A 21,037-nucleotide genomic window follows, 5' to 3' on the forward strand; every position below is an offset into this window, starting at 1 on the left:
TTCATGTACTCTATCTGGGCTACATTCCTTATTAATACATATTCATTTGAACTCATTCTCCAAAAGCTGTAGTGCAGTGTACAGACATACTATGATTTAAGGTGTTCCTTCCCCTTATTGATGAGAATTTGGGTCATTTCTATCATTTACAATAAAAAGTCCTTTACTAATTGTGTTCATTTCTCATTTTGTGTCATCAGACTATATTACCTTCTTAAAATGCTCTTCTCTTTGCATTCATGATAGTTTATTTTCTAGTTCTACTTCCTTTTTAACTTCTCTATGCCAGTCTTATTTCCTGGCTTATCTTCCTTATGGCAACCATATCCCCTCACCTAGTTGAAGAAACTCCATTTTTTTTTTTTTTTTTTTACCTTGTCCCAACTCTAGGAGTCCATATTTAACTGTGTTAAAAATATTTCCACAGAAGTAGCCCACTGAATCCTCAAAGTTAACAGATGACATTTGGATTCATTACCTACCTTTGCAAATATCTTCTCAATCCCGCCCCTCACGTTAGCTGTCTTCTTACTTATTCAGATCCTGTCTCTTGTCATGGCCTTTATAACATTTCTGTTGTTCTGACTTTCCATTTGGTCTTCCTACCTCTAATCTTTTTCTACATTCAACCCATTACATGAACTCACTGACCAGCTCAAAAGTATCAAGTGCCTTTGGAATATCTACTAAAGAAAATTCAATTCCTCCCTCAACTCCTATCTATATTTAGACTCGACCTATCCTGCAAGGCCTATTTCCATTTCAATCCATAGTTATTGCTCCACTTAAAACTTTCCATGCCCTATAATTGTGTTCTACAAACCGGGAAGGTAAATCTCCCTTTGGTTTTGTCTCAAATCCAATTAATCATTAAAGGTCTACATCAAAGGTAATCTCCCTTGCAAATGATTCCCCAGGATTTCAAAACTATATACGCATATATATTCTCCCTTTAATATTAATACTTAAAACATCTCGCTTTGCAACAGTTACAGAGATAGTTAACAATCTTTGCATCCTTTAGAACTTATTTTTAATTACCTATGAGATTATAAATTGACTTTAATTTTCTTTCCAGTTTATTAAAATCTGCCAAATAACAAACTAAATGTACCCTGTGGGGTGATATCTTAAAATACAAACTTTCACTTTTAAAAACTATAATTTAACATTACGTTTCACTTTTGAACCAAGATTAGATAATAGAAAATTGCTAACTTAACTAGTAAAGAAAAAGTCATACCTTTATAGCTGCTTTTTCATTAGGGAAAGTAGCAAAAGCTGTATGTTTCTGAAAAAGAATTAAGATACAAATTATTTCTAATATTTTCAGTTTCTCATATGGAAGTCTGATCTTTTACTAGGTAACAGTGATTTCACGCATTAATAAAATATTGGAAAAGGATCCATAATTGAGATCATTTTAAGCGATGGCTACTAAATTTATTATAGTGGTTCTGAATCTTTTTTTGGATCAGACTTCTTTGAAGACTATGTAGCCTTTTTTATATAAAGGTACATACACATACATACACACACACACACACACACACACACACACAAAGCATATTTTATATATACTTTCAAAAACTTCAACAGAAGTTTAAAAACCACTGCTACACAGCGGACCGCCCTTCACACACACACACACAAATAAAATATCTCCCATTTTATAAAGATCTTAAACTTTCCTCCATACGGTCAACTGCAGAGCTTAAAAATGTTCACCATAAGAAAATCATTACTCAAGTGCATGTTTTCTTTGTTTTATCTTTGTAATAAGGGTTTGGTGGGAGAACCCTATTTTTCGATATAAATTGTAAATATTTTTAAAATAATCAGAAAAGGAACATAAGTCAAAAGTAAATGAATCATTATGCTAAGGAAAAGTTCTTGTTAATTCTTATTAAAGCGTTTAAGGTTGAGTAATTACATTACACATTGCTAATTTTGTCTAATCTGATCCAAGATGACCTAATTAAGTATACTTAAACTGAATCACAGAACATTTGTATTTGCTGGTATGCTGCATGTCCTTGCATAACTTCACTTTGTTCAAAGTCCTTTCCTTATACTGCTGATGAGATGCTTGGGGAACTTAACTCTTGCTTACATCAATTAGCCTATGGTAAAATTAGATTGGTTACATCACTTAGCTTTAAGTTTGCAGAGCCTAGTAACAACTTTAAGTGAACACTTACTGTAAGTGACACTTGGATCAAAATTGGTCTTTTTTCATATCAGTAATTCTCAACTCGAGCTGTATATATATCTAATTTGGGAGACTTTAAAAATCACTGATGTTTTGCCCTATCAAAGGCAATCTCGCAGAAGCTTAACATCACCATTATTATTTTAATGTAAAGAAATCCTTCTAAAACGTTCTCTGGTATCAAAGAAAATCGTGTACTGTGTAAATTCCTGTGTACGAACTTTAGCAGCCTTAAAATATTGTTCCCCAAAGAATTCTGTTGGAAAAAATTTAAGAACTTCATCAAAAATCTAGTAGAAATTCTGTAACTTAAAAGTTACTACTATAAAACAGAGACATTTTTAAAACGTGTCTATTTTAATGACTGGCTTATAAAAGAACCAATATTTTAAAAAGTCTTTTGTTAAATATTTCTGTGCGTACCCTTGATAAATACCCCAAAATTCAGAAGAGTTTTGAGAGTCTCAGGATGGGTCGGAAAAGGGAACAAAACTAAGTCATTTTCCATTCTGCCTTGCCTTTCTCACTTGCCCTTTTCCGCATGGCTATGACTAATTTACACTTGAGCCAATTAAAACTTCACTTGGCACGCGAGACATTTTGCAAAGAGGAAAGCCCCCACTACACAAGCGCTGCTTCCCCACTCTGTTCTGTCTTCCTCTGCCAGAGCTCCCACGCGCCGGGGAACCCGCCCAGGGCCTTCCCAGGAGGCTAGGGACGGGCGCGCCCTTACCAGTCGCCCCTTATCTGACAGGACGCGCACCGACTGTGCCCCAAAATACTTCAGCAAGTCCTCTTTCTCCTCAGCGGTCAGCTCTGCTGGCAGGTGCCTCACTAGAAGGGTTCGGTCTCCCCGCGGCGGAGAAAGCGAAACAGAGCTCTGGCATCCTCTTGACATTGGTAGCGGCTGCTCGGGGGCCGCCATTTCCCTCGGAGAAACAGCAACCGGGAGGCCGAGCGAAGAAGCCACAGTGAAAAATGCGCTAGTCAACAGAAGCTGAGATAGATAAATGAGTACTTTTCCGTCTCGCGCTAAGGAGTCTGGAAACAAGGAAATACCGCGAGAGATGGTCACCTTCTCGCGAGACCTGCGCCACCGACGGGTGACTCCTCTTCGGGGGGCCGGTTCTTCAGACTGAGTGTGAGGTTCTACAGTGATGGGAAAGCAACGTGATTTAAAATTCCAGGTAGCTGTTGAAAGTATTAAAAACAAAACTTCGCCAAGAGCGGTGTGAGCCTTAAAAAAGTTGTTAAAATAAGAAAAGAGACGAAAAGCCTCAACAGAGCAAAGGAGGCTGGAAATTCAAGGACAGAGGGAGTCTCTTCTGCGCATGTGCGAGAGAGGAGCGGGCCTGGGCGTGGCGCCAGCGCGTTTAGGTTCCTAATCCGAGCGGGTTACGAAAACTCATTTGACTGGCTGGCGAGGAGATTAAGTCACAGGATGTGAGTTTACAGTTTGGGGATAGTAAAGCCTGCAGTTAGTCAATTCTTTCTTCAGCTTAGTAGGGTTCATGCAGTGAGGAGAACTCAGTTTAACCATCAAAATGTTGAGACAGAAACGTGCTTTCAGGCCGGTGTTCATTTCACAGAATTGGTGTCCTCTGGGGAGTGATACAGTAATAAATTATATAATTACATATGTAATATATAACATGTAAAATATGTAAAAATAAAAAATATGTATTGCTCACATATTTAATCCTTACAACTCTTTTCCATTTTACACTTGAGGACACGCATCGTACGAAGATGTTTCAGTCACAGTTACTAAATTAGCTGGGATTTGACCCTTTCTAGTGCAACTGAGCTTTATACTCCGAGCCACTGTACTGCCTAGTTTCTAAATGGAGTGAGGCAGAGATATCTGAGTAAGAAAGTCAGAAATGTCTCCCTCACTCCATACAATGATGGCCTTTAGGATTCTAGAAAGAAGTAGTATTGTAGGGGCAGCTACTATATAGTCTGAATGCCTAAGGTGCATTATTGCTCGTTTTACAGTCATGCACCTCTAAACAGATACACATTCTAAATAATGTGTCTTTAGGAAATTTCATTGTGTAAACATAAAGTGCACTTACCGAAAATTAGATGGTGTAGCCTATTGCTCCTAAGCTTTGAGCCTATATAACATGTTGCTATATAAAACTACCAGAGATTAAATCAAGAGCTAAAGAAAATGATACAGTTTCGAGACATGGTAAACTTGAGACATATGAAGCTACTGCTGGCATAACATAGTATACTGTTTTACAGCAAACTTTTTTTTATAAGTTAAAAGAATATACTCTAAAATAATGATGAAAGATTTAGTATAGTAAATACATAAACCAGTAAGTCACTTATTATCATTATGAAGTATTATGTATTATACACAATTGTACGTGCTATCCTTTTATATGACGTAGCAGAGTAGGTTTGTTTATATCAGCATCACCACAAACGTGATTCAATGAATTGAATGGCTACAATGTCACTAGGTGATAGAAAATTTTCAGCTTCATTGTAATATTATGGGACCACCACGGTATATATGGTCTATATGGATGGAAATGTCATTATACAACACATGGCTATTTGCTCCTTGCTTAGATGCTAGAGATATAGCAGTAAACAACACATCAAAGTTCTGCTCTAAAGAAGCATTAGTTGGGCAGCAGGGGAGGGGTAGATATTAATAAAAACTAGAAAATGCATGGGGAAAATCCCCCAAATGTCAGGTGTATAGAACCAAACCATGAGAATCCTATAGGTTTGTTTAGAGTCTTGATGTCTGAAGAGCAATTAAAAACATTTTTAGTAGGGTTGTGTGTGTATATACTTGTGTGTTGATTAAATTTTAGATATGAATTTTTCTCTTTGGTTGCAGTGTGGGCTATTGCAGTAGCTCAGGCAAAAGGTCTGGTAACAGTAGACATGGAAAGAAGGAATTAGAATTGAGATATAGTTTGAAATAGGATTGATAGACTTGCAGATGAAGAAGAGTGATTAAAGATTAATTCTGGATTTTTGCCTTGTACCCCAAACTGTCCACCATCTAGGTGAATGATAATGCCATTCAGTGAGCTTGAGAAAACTAATATGTAACTAGGTTAGTGATTGTGGTGGAGGATGGAGGAGGGAGGAGCACATGTTACATTTAAAGTACCTATTTAGTTTCCTTGTTTCAAGTTTCCTGGTTTTAAGTAGGCAGTTAAGTACGGCATTCTGGAGAAATGTCAGTGCTGGGTACATATATAGCATCAAAACATAGAATATTTATATCTAAGGGTTAAAAGAAAATGTAGGTAGAGAGAAGAGGGCTCCGTATTGATCCATGGGGTATGGCAGTATTGAGAATTGAGAAGAGGAAGAACCAATTAATCTTTTCTCTCTTGGCTCTTAATTCTAGTAGTAAAGACAGACTAAACCATGTAGATAAGTAAATAGATGAGTTACTTTTTGGAGAGTAATAAGTGCTTTGAGAAAAAAAAATAGAGACAGAGTAGAGCAATATACTAAGATTAGATTTGGCATGCTACTTCAAACTATCCTGTGCAGGCTTTTCCTTGTGTCTTTTATGATTAATAAAATGATTAGCACATTGCAGACATAAATATCTGTTCAATGAATGAATGCATGAATGGATTAACTTTAATATTTACCAGAGCTGCTTATGGTCAAGAATTGCTACATGGGACATCAAGATAAATTTAATGGTCCTTATGTACTATAATTGAGATATCACAACTTAGTGGGATAGTAACATGACAGAATTTTATTTTCTCTCCACTTAATTACTTTTAGTTGTACTCAATTAAATCTGCCTCATGCTCCCCTTGACAATAACTTAGACAGATTTCATGATTTCTTGGTCACTTTCAGTTATTAATAGTCCATGTCAGTTTGAAATGTTAATTTTAAACTCTATTAGGGTCGCAGTTCTTACATTCCCCTCATATCAGGCTTGACCCGAGGAAAATACGATTTGGTTTCATCTCTTTCATGTTTGAGTGGAGGTGGGTGTGGTCTGCTCTGAGATGTATCTTTCGCATTCCCTTTCTTGGTATATAGTCCAGAGAGTCCCAAACTTCATCAATAATTTTTTCACATCATCCCTAGGTGACACCTTGTTTTCTGCCACCGCATTTTAATAGGCACTGTTCTTTGTAAGAGCAACAGCCCAAAACATAGCTTTGCAAAGATACAATATTCTCAAAAGGAATTTGAGAGGATCTAATTTTGAAATTGAGCAATATCTCAAGCTGATAGTTCATGGAATGTCTGGCCAATAGCGAGTATTGCTGTTTCCATCACATATTTTAAATATTTCATAGCACCCCTCTAAGGTATATGAGGCACTTGTGAAGTCTCAGCACACAGTTTGAGAACTGTGAAACTTTTTCTGAGTTTTGATTTTCTTTATAGAGGGATGAGAGGAGGGAAAGTGTGGAGGTTGGGAATATTATGTCATTGACTAATTGTTGGGTTTTTTTCCCTCACTCTGATGCTCTCTGGTTCTATCTGCTGATGGAGGCCTCTACTAATGTAGTTTTCTAGAGTTCATCTTTATCAGATCTCTCTGTGTCACTGATTACCTTCTCAGACAGGAGTAGCTATTTTTTTTCCTGTAGCTTTTCCTTTGGTTTGTGTCTCCAGATGTCTTCACATGGCCATGTGTATATTTGGATATCGTTATTACACCTTCCTTTCTTTCTCCAAATTTCCTAATTTTTTTTTTTTCACATGAAGCCAGTAGAAGTGCTGGGGCCTGTTTCTGGAAGGCCTTTGAGAACTAAAATAGAGAAATGAGTTTATACCATTTTTTTCTGACTTTTTTTTTTTTAAATTTAAGGTATAACTGACATATAACATTATGTTAGTTTCAGGTGTACAACATGATGATTTGATATTTGTATGCATTGTGAATGACAACCACCATAAGTCTAGTGAACATCTATTACCTGATATGGTTTTGTTCTTATGATTTATGATTTTCTTTCAAAGATACAATATAGTATTAACTATAGTCACTGTGGTGTACATTACATTCCCAGTATGTACTCATCTCATAACTGGAAGTTTGTCCTTTTGACTCTCTTCACCCATTTCTCCCACTCTTTATCCCCCACCGCTGGCAACAACTAATCTGTTTTCTATATCTGTAAGCTTTTCGTTGTTGTTTAGATTTTGCATCTAAGTAAGATCATACAGTATTGTTTTCCTCTGTCTTAATTCACTTAGCATAATACCCTCAAGCTCTATCCATGTTGTCATAAATGGCAAGATAGCATTCGTTTTTTATGGCTCATAATATTCCATTGTGTATATACCACATTTTCTTTATCTATTTATCCACCTATGGACATTTAGGTTGTTTCCATATCTTGGCTATTCCAAGTAGTACTGGTACGAACATGGAGTACAATCATCTTTTCAAGATAGTGATTTTGTTTCTTTTGGATAAATACCCAGAAGCGAGATTGCTGAGTCATAAGTTAGTTCTATTATTAATTTTTTGAAGAACTTTCAAACTGTTTCCCACAGTGACTGTACCAGTTTACATTTTCACTTAATGGTAAACAAAGAACCCCTTGTCTCTATATCTTCAGCAACACTTGGTATTTCTTGTCTTTTTGATAACAGCCATTCTCACACCCATTTCTCCCGTAAGAAAATCATAAATCATCATAAGAACAAAACCATATCAGGTAATAGATGTTCACTAGATTCACAGGTGTGAGGTGGTATCTCATTGTGGTTATGATTTGCATCTCCCTCATGATTAGTACCTGTTGGCCATCTGTATATCTTTGGGAAAAAATGTCTATTCAGATCTTCTGCCCATTTTTTAATTGGATTTTTTTTTTTTTTTTTGCCAATAAGTTGTATGAGTTTGTTTTCTGACTTCTTGTCAAAAGCATTCCCCTCTCCCTCACAGCCAAACATCTAGACAGAGCCATTAATTATTCTCAATTTTTTAACCTTCCACTTACTATAGTGGACTTTTTCAGTTCTCATTTTTAACTTCTAAGCAGCACTTGACACATTTGCCACTATCTTTTTGAGATGCCATTTTCTCTTGGTTTTCAAAACACACCCTCTTGCCTATTGTTCTAGCTCACTTTCTGTCTGGCCTGATTCCAGCAAATATTTGACTTCATATTTTCTTCTTTATCCTCTAACCTTGAACCTTCTTCCCACCTTTAGTCTTAGAAGATTACCTTGTTTCTTGATCTCATTGAAAAAAATCGAGGATTTCTATATCCATCAATCCTACTTAACACCTGTGCTCCTTGGGTAAGCCAACCTCTCACTTGGGAAAACTTCTCATGTACTCTACTGAATCATTCTCATCAGTGCATAAATATGCTATTATTTATCATTTGGTTAAAAAATTAAAGCAATTACATAATAATAACCTTCATGTTTCCACTTATTTCTTCAGCTACCACTCTATTTCTTCCTGTTTACAGATATGCCCTGCTTTTCAAAAGTTTACTCTATGCCACTTGGCTTTTACAAAAGACTTATATTAGTGCCTATTTTTGCTAACCGAAAGAAATCGAAGAGGATTTTCACGAAGATAGCTGTCAACGTTTGTTTTACAATGAGCAGTTATAGAGGCAGTGCTCACTGGTAAGTGAAACTATACTATACAAATACTATTTCTACTTTATATAGACTATATACTTATCATTTCATTACAGCTATTACCTTATGTTAGTGTTATTTAGGTTTTATGTGTTATTTGGTGTGATTTAGTAGGGATATTTTTGGGCCGGGAATGCTCAAAATTTTTTCCTATATGTATTAGCAGCAATTGCTTCTTTGCTTTCTGGTATTTCAGCTTAGGAAAGGTATCATCAGATGCTCCATGTTTGGACAATGGGGGGAACCCATATAGCAAAGTCTTGGAAATAGTGGTTTATATTTGTTGTCTCCAGTTTTCTTCTCCCACATTCTCCTTAGTCTATTTCAACCAAGTTTACAACCCTACTACTCTATGCAAATTTCCCTTTCCAGGTCATCAGTGACCTTAACATTGCTAAATGCGAAGGTCATTTTTCAGATATCTACATGTTTAGCTCCCTAACTTTCCTCATGTGCTCAAATATATTTCACTAAATTGCTTATGGTCAGTCAATACCATCTCTGCTTCTCTGCTCTGTATTCAGAGACCAAAGACTGAAAAGTAAACTTCTCAGTGTTTTGGTTGTTTGTATAATAAACCACCCTGAAACTTAGCAGTTTCATACAATCAGTATCAAAGATTTTTCCTTTTCACAAGGCAAAATTTATGTTTTCATCTCATTTATTTTTATAGTACAAATGATTGCAGATTTTATTATAATTAATTGAATGTATATAATTTCTTCATTACTGGTAAGCTTCTTGAAGACAGGAATTGCTATATTCATTTCTGAACCCTCCAAGCATTAATATAATTTACAAAAATTAATGTTCACTGAATGTTAAACATAAATTATACTCACATGAAATTAAAATACATTCTGCTGGTAACTAGAGATTATATATTCATGGATTTAAATGATGACTTTAAGAAACCAGGTGAAAGATTTTATTGCAAAATTATCACTCTGGTTAAAGATAAAATGTCAGTATCTTCTCATATTACTTATTGAGAAATGATTATGGGTGGATCTCAGCCATCATCATTTGTAGATTTATTATCTGTATAAAAACCAGATCAAATGAAAACAAAACATTTTACATAGCTATGAAATCATACGTCGGTATTCATATGAGGGCAAATTTTTGTCACGAGTTTTCAGAAAAATAAGCCTTAACATTTATTCAAATAAAATATAAACATGCCTTTTAGCTCAGCAATTCTGCTTTTCAGAATCTGTATTAGTCAGCTCAAGCTGCTGTAACAAAATGCCATAAAATAGTGGCTTACACACAAAAATTTATTTTCTTACAGTTCTGGAAGATAAAACTCCAAGATCAGAGTGTCTGCATTTTCAGAGTCTTGTAAGAACTAAAAAAAAGCAAGAGATACGGAGAGAAACAGAGACAGAGACAGAGACAGATCTGGTCACTAGTTCTATCATGAGGGCCCTATCTTCATGATCTCATCTAAATCTAATTACTTCCCAACGGCCTCCTTTCTAAATACAGTCATATTGGGGGTTGGGGGTGGGGCGGGAGGTTAGGCCTTCAACATATGAAATTTTGGGGAACAAAATTCAGTCCATAGTAGAAACTATCTTATAGAAATAACAACATCTATATGTAATCAATTAGCTCACTGGTTGAATTAGATGGATCACCCTGTGCTACTAAAAAATGTTTTACAGCTTCAAACATGTTATTAGATCTCCCATTTTTGACATACCCATTACTTTCTTATTCATTTTAATTTTAAAAACAAGCCATTATTTTGTATTAAGATTCATTTTCAATCCAATTAAAATACTAATTTCACTTCTTAAGCTTATACTTTTCTCCAAGGGAACCTATAGTGGGGAAGCTAGCATAATCTTTTTTTTTTTTTTTTCCTATGTTGCTTCATTTCCTCTTTCTGCTCAAAGCTTATCTTTCTATCTTGGCAGTTGATTATTTCCTCTCTCATGACATCCAAATAAGTGGGACACTTCGGTGGTCCTTTAAAGGGTCCTGCAAGATCTCTGCCATACAGTTTCATGATATTGGTGATACAATTTCCGGCTGACCACTTTTGATTCCCCTTCAGTTATTGCTTTTAATCACTTGGAGCCATTCACCCAAACAAATAACTCTCTTGGGTAGGAGGAGCCTATCCGTGTAGAGTCCAGCTATCTCCTACCATGATTTGCTGGCCTGGATGTCAGTTACTTTCCAGAAAGGCTCAGAGCTTATGACCAGCTCACAAGTGGCCTAAAGAAATAGCAGTTTGTCTCCACTCACCTCTCTAAGCTCCTCCTCTCTCTGTCTCATTCATGCCCATGACAGGCATGCTCCTGCTTCATAACCTTCTTAAATTGAACTTCAACATTTAAGGCAAAACTAGCATTTTAAAATTGTGTTTTAATAAGTCAATTGGGGTAACATGGGTTAATAACATTATATAAGTTCCAGGTGTACAATTTTATAATACATCATTGTGTACTTGCCACTCGAAGTCTAGTCTCCTATCATTGCTTTACTAGTATCAAACACCTAATTTACTAGTTTTCTTGACCTGTGACTGTAATCTGTGGTTCCTTAAAGATCTTGGTCTGCTTTTTTCTCTTCATTTTCATTTTACAAAATATAATAAATTATTTAAATATGATAAAAAATAATCAAATATTAATGTTAAAAGTTATATTGGTGTAAAGTTGCAAAAAAAAACTTTTTTTGCTAACTCCAGTGGCATGCCACCGGAAAAACTGTTCCCTAAAATCATAGACTATGAGAAACTTTGCTTTTCCAAGCAATATTAGCGAGATGGAAATATCCCCATAATTCTTGAGGAACTGGACTATGTAGTCACTTTAACACAGCAAAGCAGCCTTGATTTCCCATGCAAGTGCAAAGTTTCAGATAATGTTTTCAGACACAGGATTTCCTATTTGTCTTAACTTTGTAGTTTTCATTGGAAAAGGACTCAGCACACTTCTCAATCCATCCCTGATGCTAACCAGCCCTGCTTTGCTTTCAGTCTATCAAAGAACTATTCATTTAAATTTCACTTAAACTTCATCTTGCCCCCAAACCGATAAGAACACTGCCTTCCTTCCTTTGTTTTGGTGAAATGCCCCATAGTTATGGTGATGTGGAATCTCTTACTTCAGCAAATTAATAAACATAACTTGGTCAGACTATGGATGTGTCAAGTTTGGTCTTTGAGAAGATTTATTAATTATTTCTGAATAACTTTTTCTGTGTCCAGCACTCTCAAAGACATTTAAAAAGACACACCAATCACATGGATGGATGGAAACCAGCAGGTAAACTGAGTGTTATAAAGAGTCCCTCGAAGCTACATAAGTAAGCAAAGAGAAGAAAAATCAGTAAAGGAGAGATTAATTTTTAGTCTCCCTAATCCTTTGAGTCCCTTTATTATTTTACTAATTTATGTTTTATTCGTATTCACCCTATGCTACAGTGAAGTTGAACTATTTACATTTTCTTGAAGACACATTTTCTTGTTTCTGTATTTAAATACATTGCATATGCCACCCCCTTAATGATGATTTTCTTGATCCCTGTCCAAATGTGACCTTTCCTTTGATTCCCTATATACTTTATTCTTTCTGTTATGATACTTATTTTGTGTGTGTGTGTTATAGTTATTTGTAAATTTGATTAAATTATAGACTTCATAATTATCTCTTACCTGAAATGTTGGAATAGCCTTCTAATCAGATTCCTTGCTTCCACTCTACATACCTTGCAGTCCACTCTCCTCACAGTAACTAGTGTGATTTTTGAAAAACATGAATTTAATCATGTTACTTCCCTGCCTGAAATTTTCAGTTGGTTTCCCACCACACTTAGAGTAAAATCTAAAGTCCTTATCATGTTCTCTAAAGCCTTTCTGGTACTTCTATGATCTTATATCCTACTACTTTGTTTCTTGTGCACTCCCCTTTCACCATTTTTGCTACAGGGGTGGGTGGAGGTGGTGATTTGGAGGCATAGAACTAAATATACAATCTCTTCTAATGGCCTTTGCTATCTCTGGCTATAGCATTCTTCTAGATGCTCACATCCCTCACATTTATGCAATTTCTGTTCAGGTGCCCTGTCCTCAGAGAGGACTTCCATGACTGCTCTGGAAATAGTACATCTCCTTACCTACGAATCATTTAATTTATCTTATGACTTTCTTGGCGTATAGTGGCCTCGAAATTATATATTAATTCTGTGTGCGTGTGCATGCATGTGTATGTTTATGATTTAAGCTCTATAAGATTAGAGTCTTTTCTTGTCTCTGCCTTGCTTGCTTCTTTATTTGCAGGCCAATAGGAGTAACTGGCACATTATAGGAGGTTGAATGAATGACTGTTGTCCAATAATAATATTTACATTCAAAGGTTGTTAAAAGCACAAAGTTGGGACTGAAACTGTGTTTATATTCCTGTTCTGCCGTATGACCTAGAGCAAGTTACTTAACCTCTCTGCATTGTTTTCCAATCTGTAAAATGAAGACACTGTGTACCTCCTAGGTTTTTTATGAGTATTAAATGAATCTGGCACAGAGTTGTTATATTTGTTATTTTTACACCTAATTGGTGATTATTTGAATAATGTCTATCTTCACTGAATTTTTCAGAATCATATTAATTTTCCCCCAACATTGTATCCCAAGACCACAACTCATAATAAGAACTCTAAATTATTGTTGGGGGGAAAAAAAAGAATGGTTTAAGTTTTGAGGTGATCAACTATACACGTTTGTGTGCCCTGAACACATTCCCATATTCTGTAGTTGTCAGTCATTGTCACTAGATGGCAAGCTTGTCCTAGGCAAGGCACCCTCCTAAACTGAAGAATGAGGGCAGAGGGTGAGGGAAAATGTCACATATATGTTTTTTAGGCTGATAGAATGATAGGAAGATAAAAGTTTAATCATAAAATAAGATTTGCCTATATTTTATTCTGCTTCATTCCATTGCGTGCTCTACCTTCTGAGTAGCTGATCTTTTACGTGGTGATGTATTTTTAGCATTTCTATCATTCTACTAACACCTTGTTACATTATTCATAATTTTCTATTAAAAAACAACATTTAGAAAGGTCTCTTGTAGTACTTATTATTCACAAGAATTTTCTAATTCTTTCGACCTCAAACCCTTTACATGTCGGTTTTGGCTAGGACCTGAGGTACTCGGTATCTTATACTCCCTATTATTTATTCTTGAGCAAGAACTTTGTCTTTTTTTTTTTCTTTTCTGATTATTAGTCATTCAAATTGATGTGAAGCACATGTCATTTTTGTTCTTTTTCAACTCTCAATGTATCATTTTGGGAAAAGAAAATGTTAGGTTCAATGCTATTGTGCCTAATTGCACCTTTGTTTAGCAAAATTACCAACAGGAACCTGGAATAAAAAAAGAGAAAATGTTAAAGAGCCTACAAATTAGATAACTTATAAATGATTAAATTTTTTGGATTCTGAAAATTGACTTTATAAATATCAATAATTAAAATTGATTAAACTTGTATATTTGCTTTGGTAAATTAAATTTACCAAAATATAGTCAAAATGTGGACATGTAAAAGTAAATAATAATACTTTAAGATAGTGGTAATAGTTTTCATTAGAATAATATTTAGAAAGTTTAATTATTTTCTTATTTATTTTTTGAAAAATAACAACTACTTAAAAAGTAGACTTGGAAAAACAATAACATATTTCTTAAAATTCTTTTTTGCCTTGTGCCTTGATATAACATATTTTTGGCTTAAAGAGAGAAACTTGGTTAATTTTCTTTCAACTGCTGAAGAAAAGATTTCTTTAGTTTCTCTGCTTAGTAAGAAAGTTAATTATCACCACTTAATTCTCTACTTAATTAGAATATCTTAAAATGAAAGAAATATAAATTATTTATTTGTTAACATCAACTTTTCAAAAGTTAACCCAGATCTTGCTACCATCAGCACTGTTGGCAGGAATTCTGATACTGCCTGCTGATGTTAATAGTCTTTCTCAGGTAAATGATTCAAAGTGGAAAAAAGTGTTCAGTGACAACGATTTATTGTATTATAGGAAAACTTGTAGTATGAATTCTGAGTCTTGATTGAGTTTTATCTCATCTCTATTTCCTCTACCCTATTCCCAACTTTTCTTTCAAACCTGACTTATAAAATTATTTTATATTTGACGAGAGAATTGAGCTGTCATATGAATTGAGCTATCATAGTGAGAATGCATCCTCCAAGTAAAATTTTCAAATGTATTACTGTCCCACAAATATTGCGTATTTAGTTTTTTAAAGAATTTGCTTTTTTCCCGAAGTCTGGGACAGTTGAAATTAATAATACATTATTATTTTCCAAAGATAATGCATATTTATTGTTGAAACTCTATACTGATTAGAAAATGAAAGGAAGAAAAAAACATAACTCCATCAACTATTGATTAACTTTGTTAACAGTTAAGTATAATTCCTTCTATTCCTTTATCTACCTATGTTATACACGTATATGTATAAAACTTGAATATCGTCATTCATATTACTTTGTAATTTTTAATAATGTATTGTAAATATCTTTTTTGTGTGATTATATATTGTTCTTCAAATCATATTTTATAGAATCTCAGTGCATGGATTTGACTAACTCCTTTATTATTTTTCTTTATTATGTCGTAAAATATAGTATTAGTACAAAAGTAGATGGATACATGTGAATCCACTACCTCGCTTCCAAACAAAAACATTGCCCAACAATGATCATTCTATATCGTTATATTTCCCAGTGTAGAATAATACCACGTGAGGAAATTACAGTTGAACAATCTAGGTTGGGCTCCAGCACTCATAGTGCTGCCCCTGTAGAGTCTCTCCAACTGCGTGAGGTCAATTTTTTTCCTTCTCACCTTTATCCAGTGCTTTGTTTTGATCTATCCCTTATGAGTAACTGTTTGAATAAGAATATGAAGACATAGATATCATATCTCCACCAAATAGTTTTCAGAGACACTGTGTTAATCCAAACTTAGCAAAGATCCATTTTCATAAAAGAAGCAATCAACATTATTGCAGCTCTTCTCAAAGTAAAGGAAATATTTACAATATTATACAAAACATTTGGCTTTTTAAAACTTTCATTCCAGAATAGGATTTTTACTTTACCTTCTTATATCAAAGGTCCCATTAAAATAAATGTTATCCACTGCTAGAAAAAAGGGAAGGCGAGCTTAAAGATTTGTTCTGCTTGAACATTTGTCTATGAACTGTTGGCAGACATGACATAAATGAAGCCCCCCCCTCCAAAAAAAATGCAGTAGTGAAGTTTGCCCTCTTGTGCTTCTATTATTGTCATGTGAAGCACATACCTCAGGTAGCTTAGTAGTCCCCTAAGAAAGACATGTAGAACAGACTTGGACCTGACCTATAGCTTGGAGCCAAATTCAGCCTAAATCAGAAACCTCCAGGCAGCACACAGATGTATGAGCAAGAATAAATGATTGTTATTTTATGCCTCAGAATTGTGGAGTGCTTTTTCACAGGCACAATTGCGACAATAGCTGATAATTATCTATGAAGATACTTGTTTTCATGAGACAAATTAATGAATAAACCACATAGTTTATATCTATAGAGAAATTTTCCAGAGCTTACAATTATTCAAAATTGATCAAAATGAATCTAGTATCCCTTATGCCAAATCCTTATTGACAAAGATATATTAGCATAATAGATGGATGGTTTTAATTTTAATTAATTTTAAGCTAAGAATTATACTACTTGGTTCTCTGAATATGTATATATGTATACATGCACACATATACAACATCACACACATACATACATACCCAATTGTTAAACTAAAGTTTAGATAGATGGTAAACATTATCCTTGTTCTACCTTCTCACAGTACCAAACACACAATCATCTAAAGATTCTTTGTCTGCCTTTAAGCTAGGTGGATTTTTGTACTGGACAATGGCACATGAGCAGACATAACCTCTGTCACCTGTAATACCCTTAAGGGAAAGGGAAATGTCTTTCCTTTGCTCCTTCTTTTTTACGACTAGGTAGAATTTGTATAGGTAATTATGAGCCATCTAGGAAGCCAGAGGTAGGCAAACAACAAGAGAGAAGGAGGCTGGATTTCTGGTTACTTTGTATAGCACAACTGCCATATCAGCATGGGCTTTTACTTTGTGTGAGAATAAACTTCTATCTTGTTTAAGCCTGGTAATACTATATTTGAAATGCATATAATAAAAATGCATAGTATATATCTCACTCATTGGAGTTACTCTAATTAGATGGTCCAATTTTTTAAATAAATATTTTTTTAAAATTCAAAATATATGTTATTATACATTAACACTTGTGCATTAACTAAGAGACCAGGAAATTTATTCTTCGCACTCTCCTGTCTAGGAATGGTCAGATTAAGAGTTTGGTGCTCTTATGGCCCTTGCTTGACTGGGCCAGTTGTCATGTATGCATTCTCTCCCGTGTAAAGTATTAGATGGCAAACACACCTCACCAGAGGAAGTAATAGGAAGTAATTCAATGGTTTATTATTACTCATTGGGGCATAGGCAAAGTGAGAGGAGTCCCTGCCTGGACTTGGAGATAACCATTAAAGAGAAGAGGGGGAGAGGAGGGAAGCAAAGAAGAGGAGAAGGCAATGAGAAGAGGTAAGAAATATAGGACAAGATCCCACTTACTTGAATTTTAGAATAAGGCTTATACAGACTAATATTGGTGGCTCTTCGGAGTAGAGGTGTGGGTAAGAGGGTGGGGATTGAGATAAAAAACAGGCAGGTGGCATGCCTTGCACACAATTTATTTATCCAACATAGCAGAAGTGATCATTGCAGGGGTGGGTATCTGAAAGTTTTCTCACTGGTAGTGACTCTTTGAACTCAGCTCTGTTTCTCACAGGTGTATCCTTCCAGCCAAATTTTAAGTTGCATTGAACTTAATTGCAATTAAGAGAGTATGATGACTAATTTTATGTGTCAGTTTGGCTGGGCTATGCTGCCCAGCTATGTGGTCAAACATTCTAGATGTTTCTGTGAGGATGTTTTTCGATGAGATTAAAATTTAAATTGGTGAAATTTGAGTAAAGTGAATTGCCCTTCATAACGTGGATGGGCCTTGGCCAATTAGTTGAAGGCCTAAATAGAACAAAAGACAGACTTCCCCTGAGTAAGAGAGAATACTCCCCTGGGTCTCTGGGTTGCTGGCCCACCCTTCAGATTTTAAACTCGCAACCTCCATAATCAGGTAAGCAAATTCTTAAATCTCTGTATGTGTATATATACAACTTACTGGTTCTGTTTATCTGGAGAACCCTAATTCAAGGGTATAACCAAAATAGGAGCAATTTCTCTTCTGCATAAAAGTAAAATGATGATGGTGATAATAATGATGATGATTGCAATATAGCCATACAAATTATATATTATAATTTGCTTTATTTAAAACCTCACAGTGCTATATGGTCCTTAACATATTACTAACCATCCAGCTTGGTTCCTATATGTTATTGATTAATTTATTTATCAAACAAAACTATTGTGCATAGTGAACTAGTTCCACCATAAATCAAATAATTTACCATGACAAGTAAACAGGAATATTTACCCAGTAAGTTTTAGCTTAGGTTTGGTCTGCAACCAGTGGAAAATGCTCCCTTGTACTAATGAATAGATTCAGTGAAGCTAGCCAAAGCACCTGCCAAAAATACCTTAAAAATGTTCCTTTTACAGGACCCAAAAAATTAAGTGTTCAAAATGTTAATTCAGAGTACTAAGGGAACAAGTACATACCTTGTATTAACCAGTGTTTATATGAAGTGAGAATTCACGTTACTGAGACTTAATTGTTTGAAGGTATCTGGGGCCTAGCAATCATTTTTGGGTAGGGTCTTTGGATAAGGCACTGCTCAAGTAAGGATATGTCTTTCTCTCATATTTTTTAATATTTTTTATTCAATAAAATACATTTCTAAGTTTGTCCTTTTTTTGTGTGTGAGAGAAAGGATGCTTTTATAATACATCAAGGAAAACAAGAAATGATGATAAATGGTGATCATGATAATAATTACTGCCTCCAAATTTGTGGGTCAAAAATGAATATTCTCCAAGCTTCAGGCAGAAGCCCATTCAAGGTGGGACAGAAGAAGAAAATATTTTCCTAAAGATTAGGTCCTCCATACTGATACCTATCCTTACTATCTGTCTTATGAGAAAGATGACTAAGATAAGTGCCTGTCCTATCTTAGAGCCCATCTACTCCCATTTCTTCAAGGATATCGCTTCACAAATTAATCATCATTTTTTTTCTTCATAGTTTTATTTTATTAATCTTCACTGTTTCCTTTTCTTCAGAAAATAAATGTATGTACTTGATTTCTCTTGCCTTGAAAACACCATCCCTTAGTTCTGTAGACCTTGATCACATACATTTCTTTATCCCACAGCCACGCTTCTCATTAGGGCTGTATAGGTTTGTACTCTCTGTCCCTTTATTCAGTCATTCGGAAGTATTTCTAAGCTAAAGCTTAGAGCTTGAGCTTTGCATATATTATCAATTTCAATTTTTAACTGACAAAATACATGTAGATATTCTCTACTCCTAATTTACAGATGAGGAAACATGAAATTGAGAGAGGCTTAAGGACTTGCTGAAGATAAAATAGATCAAAGCCTGTCCTTTAGAATATGGATATTATCTTCCTCCCCTAAACTTAACTGACATTCATTGTTTGAGTGCTTATTCTGTTATGTATCAGGCATTCCTCAAACTCTACTCACATTTTTTTTTTTGCTTGTCTTCATGACATCTCTCTGAAATGGATATTTCTATTAATTTTTCAACCTTCATGAATCTTCCAAATTCAAATGAAATGTTTTTTCTTAAATCATGGATAATCTATTGAGTGTTAGGTCAAGTGAATACTTCTTTTTCCTTTTCATTTATTTCTCTGTTGCATTTAGTATTTCTGAGCACTCTTTGTAGAGGAAGATGTCTTCATTAAAGTTAAAGTAAAAATAACTTGGCTTACACATATTTGTAATAGGAAAATTAGAAAACGTTAATAAAAAATCAATGCTAACCTACAATTCGGAAGTGATTACCATTACTATTTTACTGCATATAGTTTCAGATTTTTTTCTGATATGCATTTATATGTATGTTTAAATGCAAAGTCTATGAAATTTTCTGATGTTTTTTTTCATTGGTCAATAAAAGTAACTATCTTTATGTCATTAGAAGTAGATAATCTAAGGCTACCATAAGACATCAGACCATTTAGGGGCTTAAACAACACAAATTTATTATCTCACAATTTTGTAGGTCGACATTCTGGATTGGCTCAGCTAGATTCTCTATTTGAGATTTCACAGGCCAAAGTCAGTGTCAGTCCTATGGGTAGGCACTAGGAAAAATCCATGCCCAAGCTCATTCAGGTTGTTGGCAGATTCTAGTTCCTCATGGTTGTAGGACAGAGGTCCTCACTGTCTTTTTGGCTCTCAGTTGGTGGTTGTTCTTAGCTCCTCGAGGAAACTTTCTTTTATATCTCAGAACCACCATCAGTGTGTTAAATCCTTCTCATGCTTGGATTGTCTCGGACTTTCCCGTTTGCTCATCTCTCTGATTCATTCTGCTTTAGGTGAAATTTCAACTAGCCATGTATAAATAAAACATGTTAACTTCGTAACTCAAAAAGAAAAATTCACAGGGGCACAGTTGAAACTTGTACACTGCTTGCTGATATTCCTATTCCATTTTTCATAAAAGGAAGTATATTAAGGTGTTCTGGTATGTTTTGTTTAATTCTGTCATTCTTTTTGGTTTCAAGGTACAGAAACCAAGTCAAACTAGTAAACAAGTAAAAAGTTGTTTATTATAAAGCCACAGATGTCTCAGGATTCCAGAGGATGGAAATTAGTAATGTTGGACTTCATAGGACTTGGATTTGGGGTCTCAGGAACTGACACTACTCTGCTATTCCCAGAACCCTATACACTCTAAAGTCTGCTTTCGAGCTTTCTATATGCTACTTAGCTACTCTGTTTCTTTCTTTTGGTCTTAACACCTTCTAGATAATTTTGTACAATGTCTATTAGGATCATCAGCAACAACTCTAAATTATGACTGCTTGGGATCTTTTCTGAAAGACTCAGATTTATCTTTGGCCTGCCGGTGCCTTGATGGGTTTTGA

General features: G+C 34.9%; 1 protein-coding gene and 1 long non-coding RNA gene across 6 annotated transcripts in view; one reads left to right on the forward strand and one right to left on the reverse strand.

The window, feature by feature from the left end:
• The window catches only part of RNPC3 (RNA binding region (RNP1, RRM) containing 3), a 24,368-nt gene extending 21,031 nt beyond the window's left edge, over positions 1-3,337 (reverse strand). The window contains exons 1-2 of one of the 3 annotated variants that reach the window (XM_036235131.1): positions 2,946-3,336; positions 1,244-1,291 (exon numbers count right to left, since the gene is read on the reverse strand). In XM_036235131.1, coding sequence (XP_036091024.1) covers positions 1,244-1,291; positions 2,946-3,137 — 240 coding nt within the window. In that variant the 5' untranslated portion in view covers positions 3,138-3,336. Of the gene's footprint in view, positions 1-1,243; positions 1,292-2,945 lie in introns of all 3 variants that reach the window. The other 2 variants (XM_016133554.2, XM_016133555.2) reach the window with 2 other exon arrangements.
• LOC107504399 overlaps positions 3,309-21,037 on the forward strand; it is a 26,196-nt gene continuing 8,467 nt past the window's right edge. The window contains exons 1-3 of one of the 3 annotated variants that reach the window (XR_004955276.1): positions 3,309-3,399; positions 8,665-8,827; positions 17,403-17,495. This is a non-coding gene — a long non-coding RNA (uncharacterized LOC107504399). Of the gene's footprint in view, positions 3,400-8,664; positions 8,828-10,136; positions 12,001-17,402; positions 17,496-21,037 lie in introns of those variants that run through there. The other 2 variants (XR_004955277.1, XR_001595471.2) reach the window with 2 other exon arrangements.

Source organism: Rousettus aegyptiacus, unplaced genomic scaffold (genome assembly GCF_014176215.1).
Source record: "Rousettus aegyptiacus isolate mRouAeg1 unplaced genomic scaffold, mRouAeg1.p scaffold_m13_p_17, whole genome shotgun sequence".
In the NCBI taxonomy this organism is placed as follows: Eukaryota; Metazoa; Chordata; class Mammalia; order Chiroptera; family Pteropodidae; genus Rousettus; species Rousettus aegyptiacus.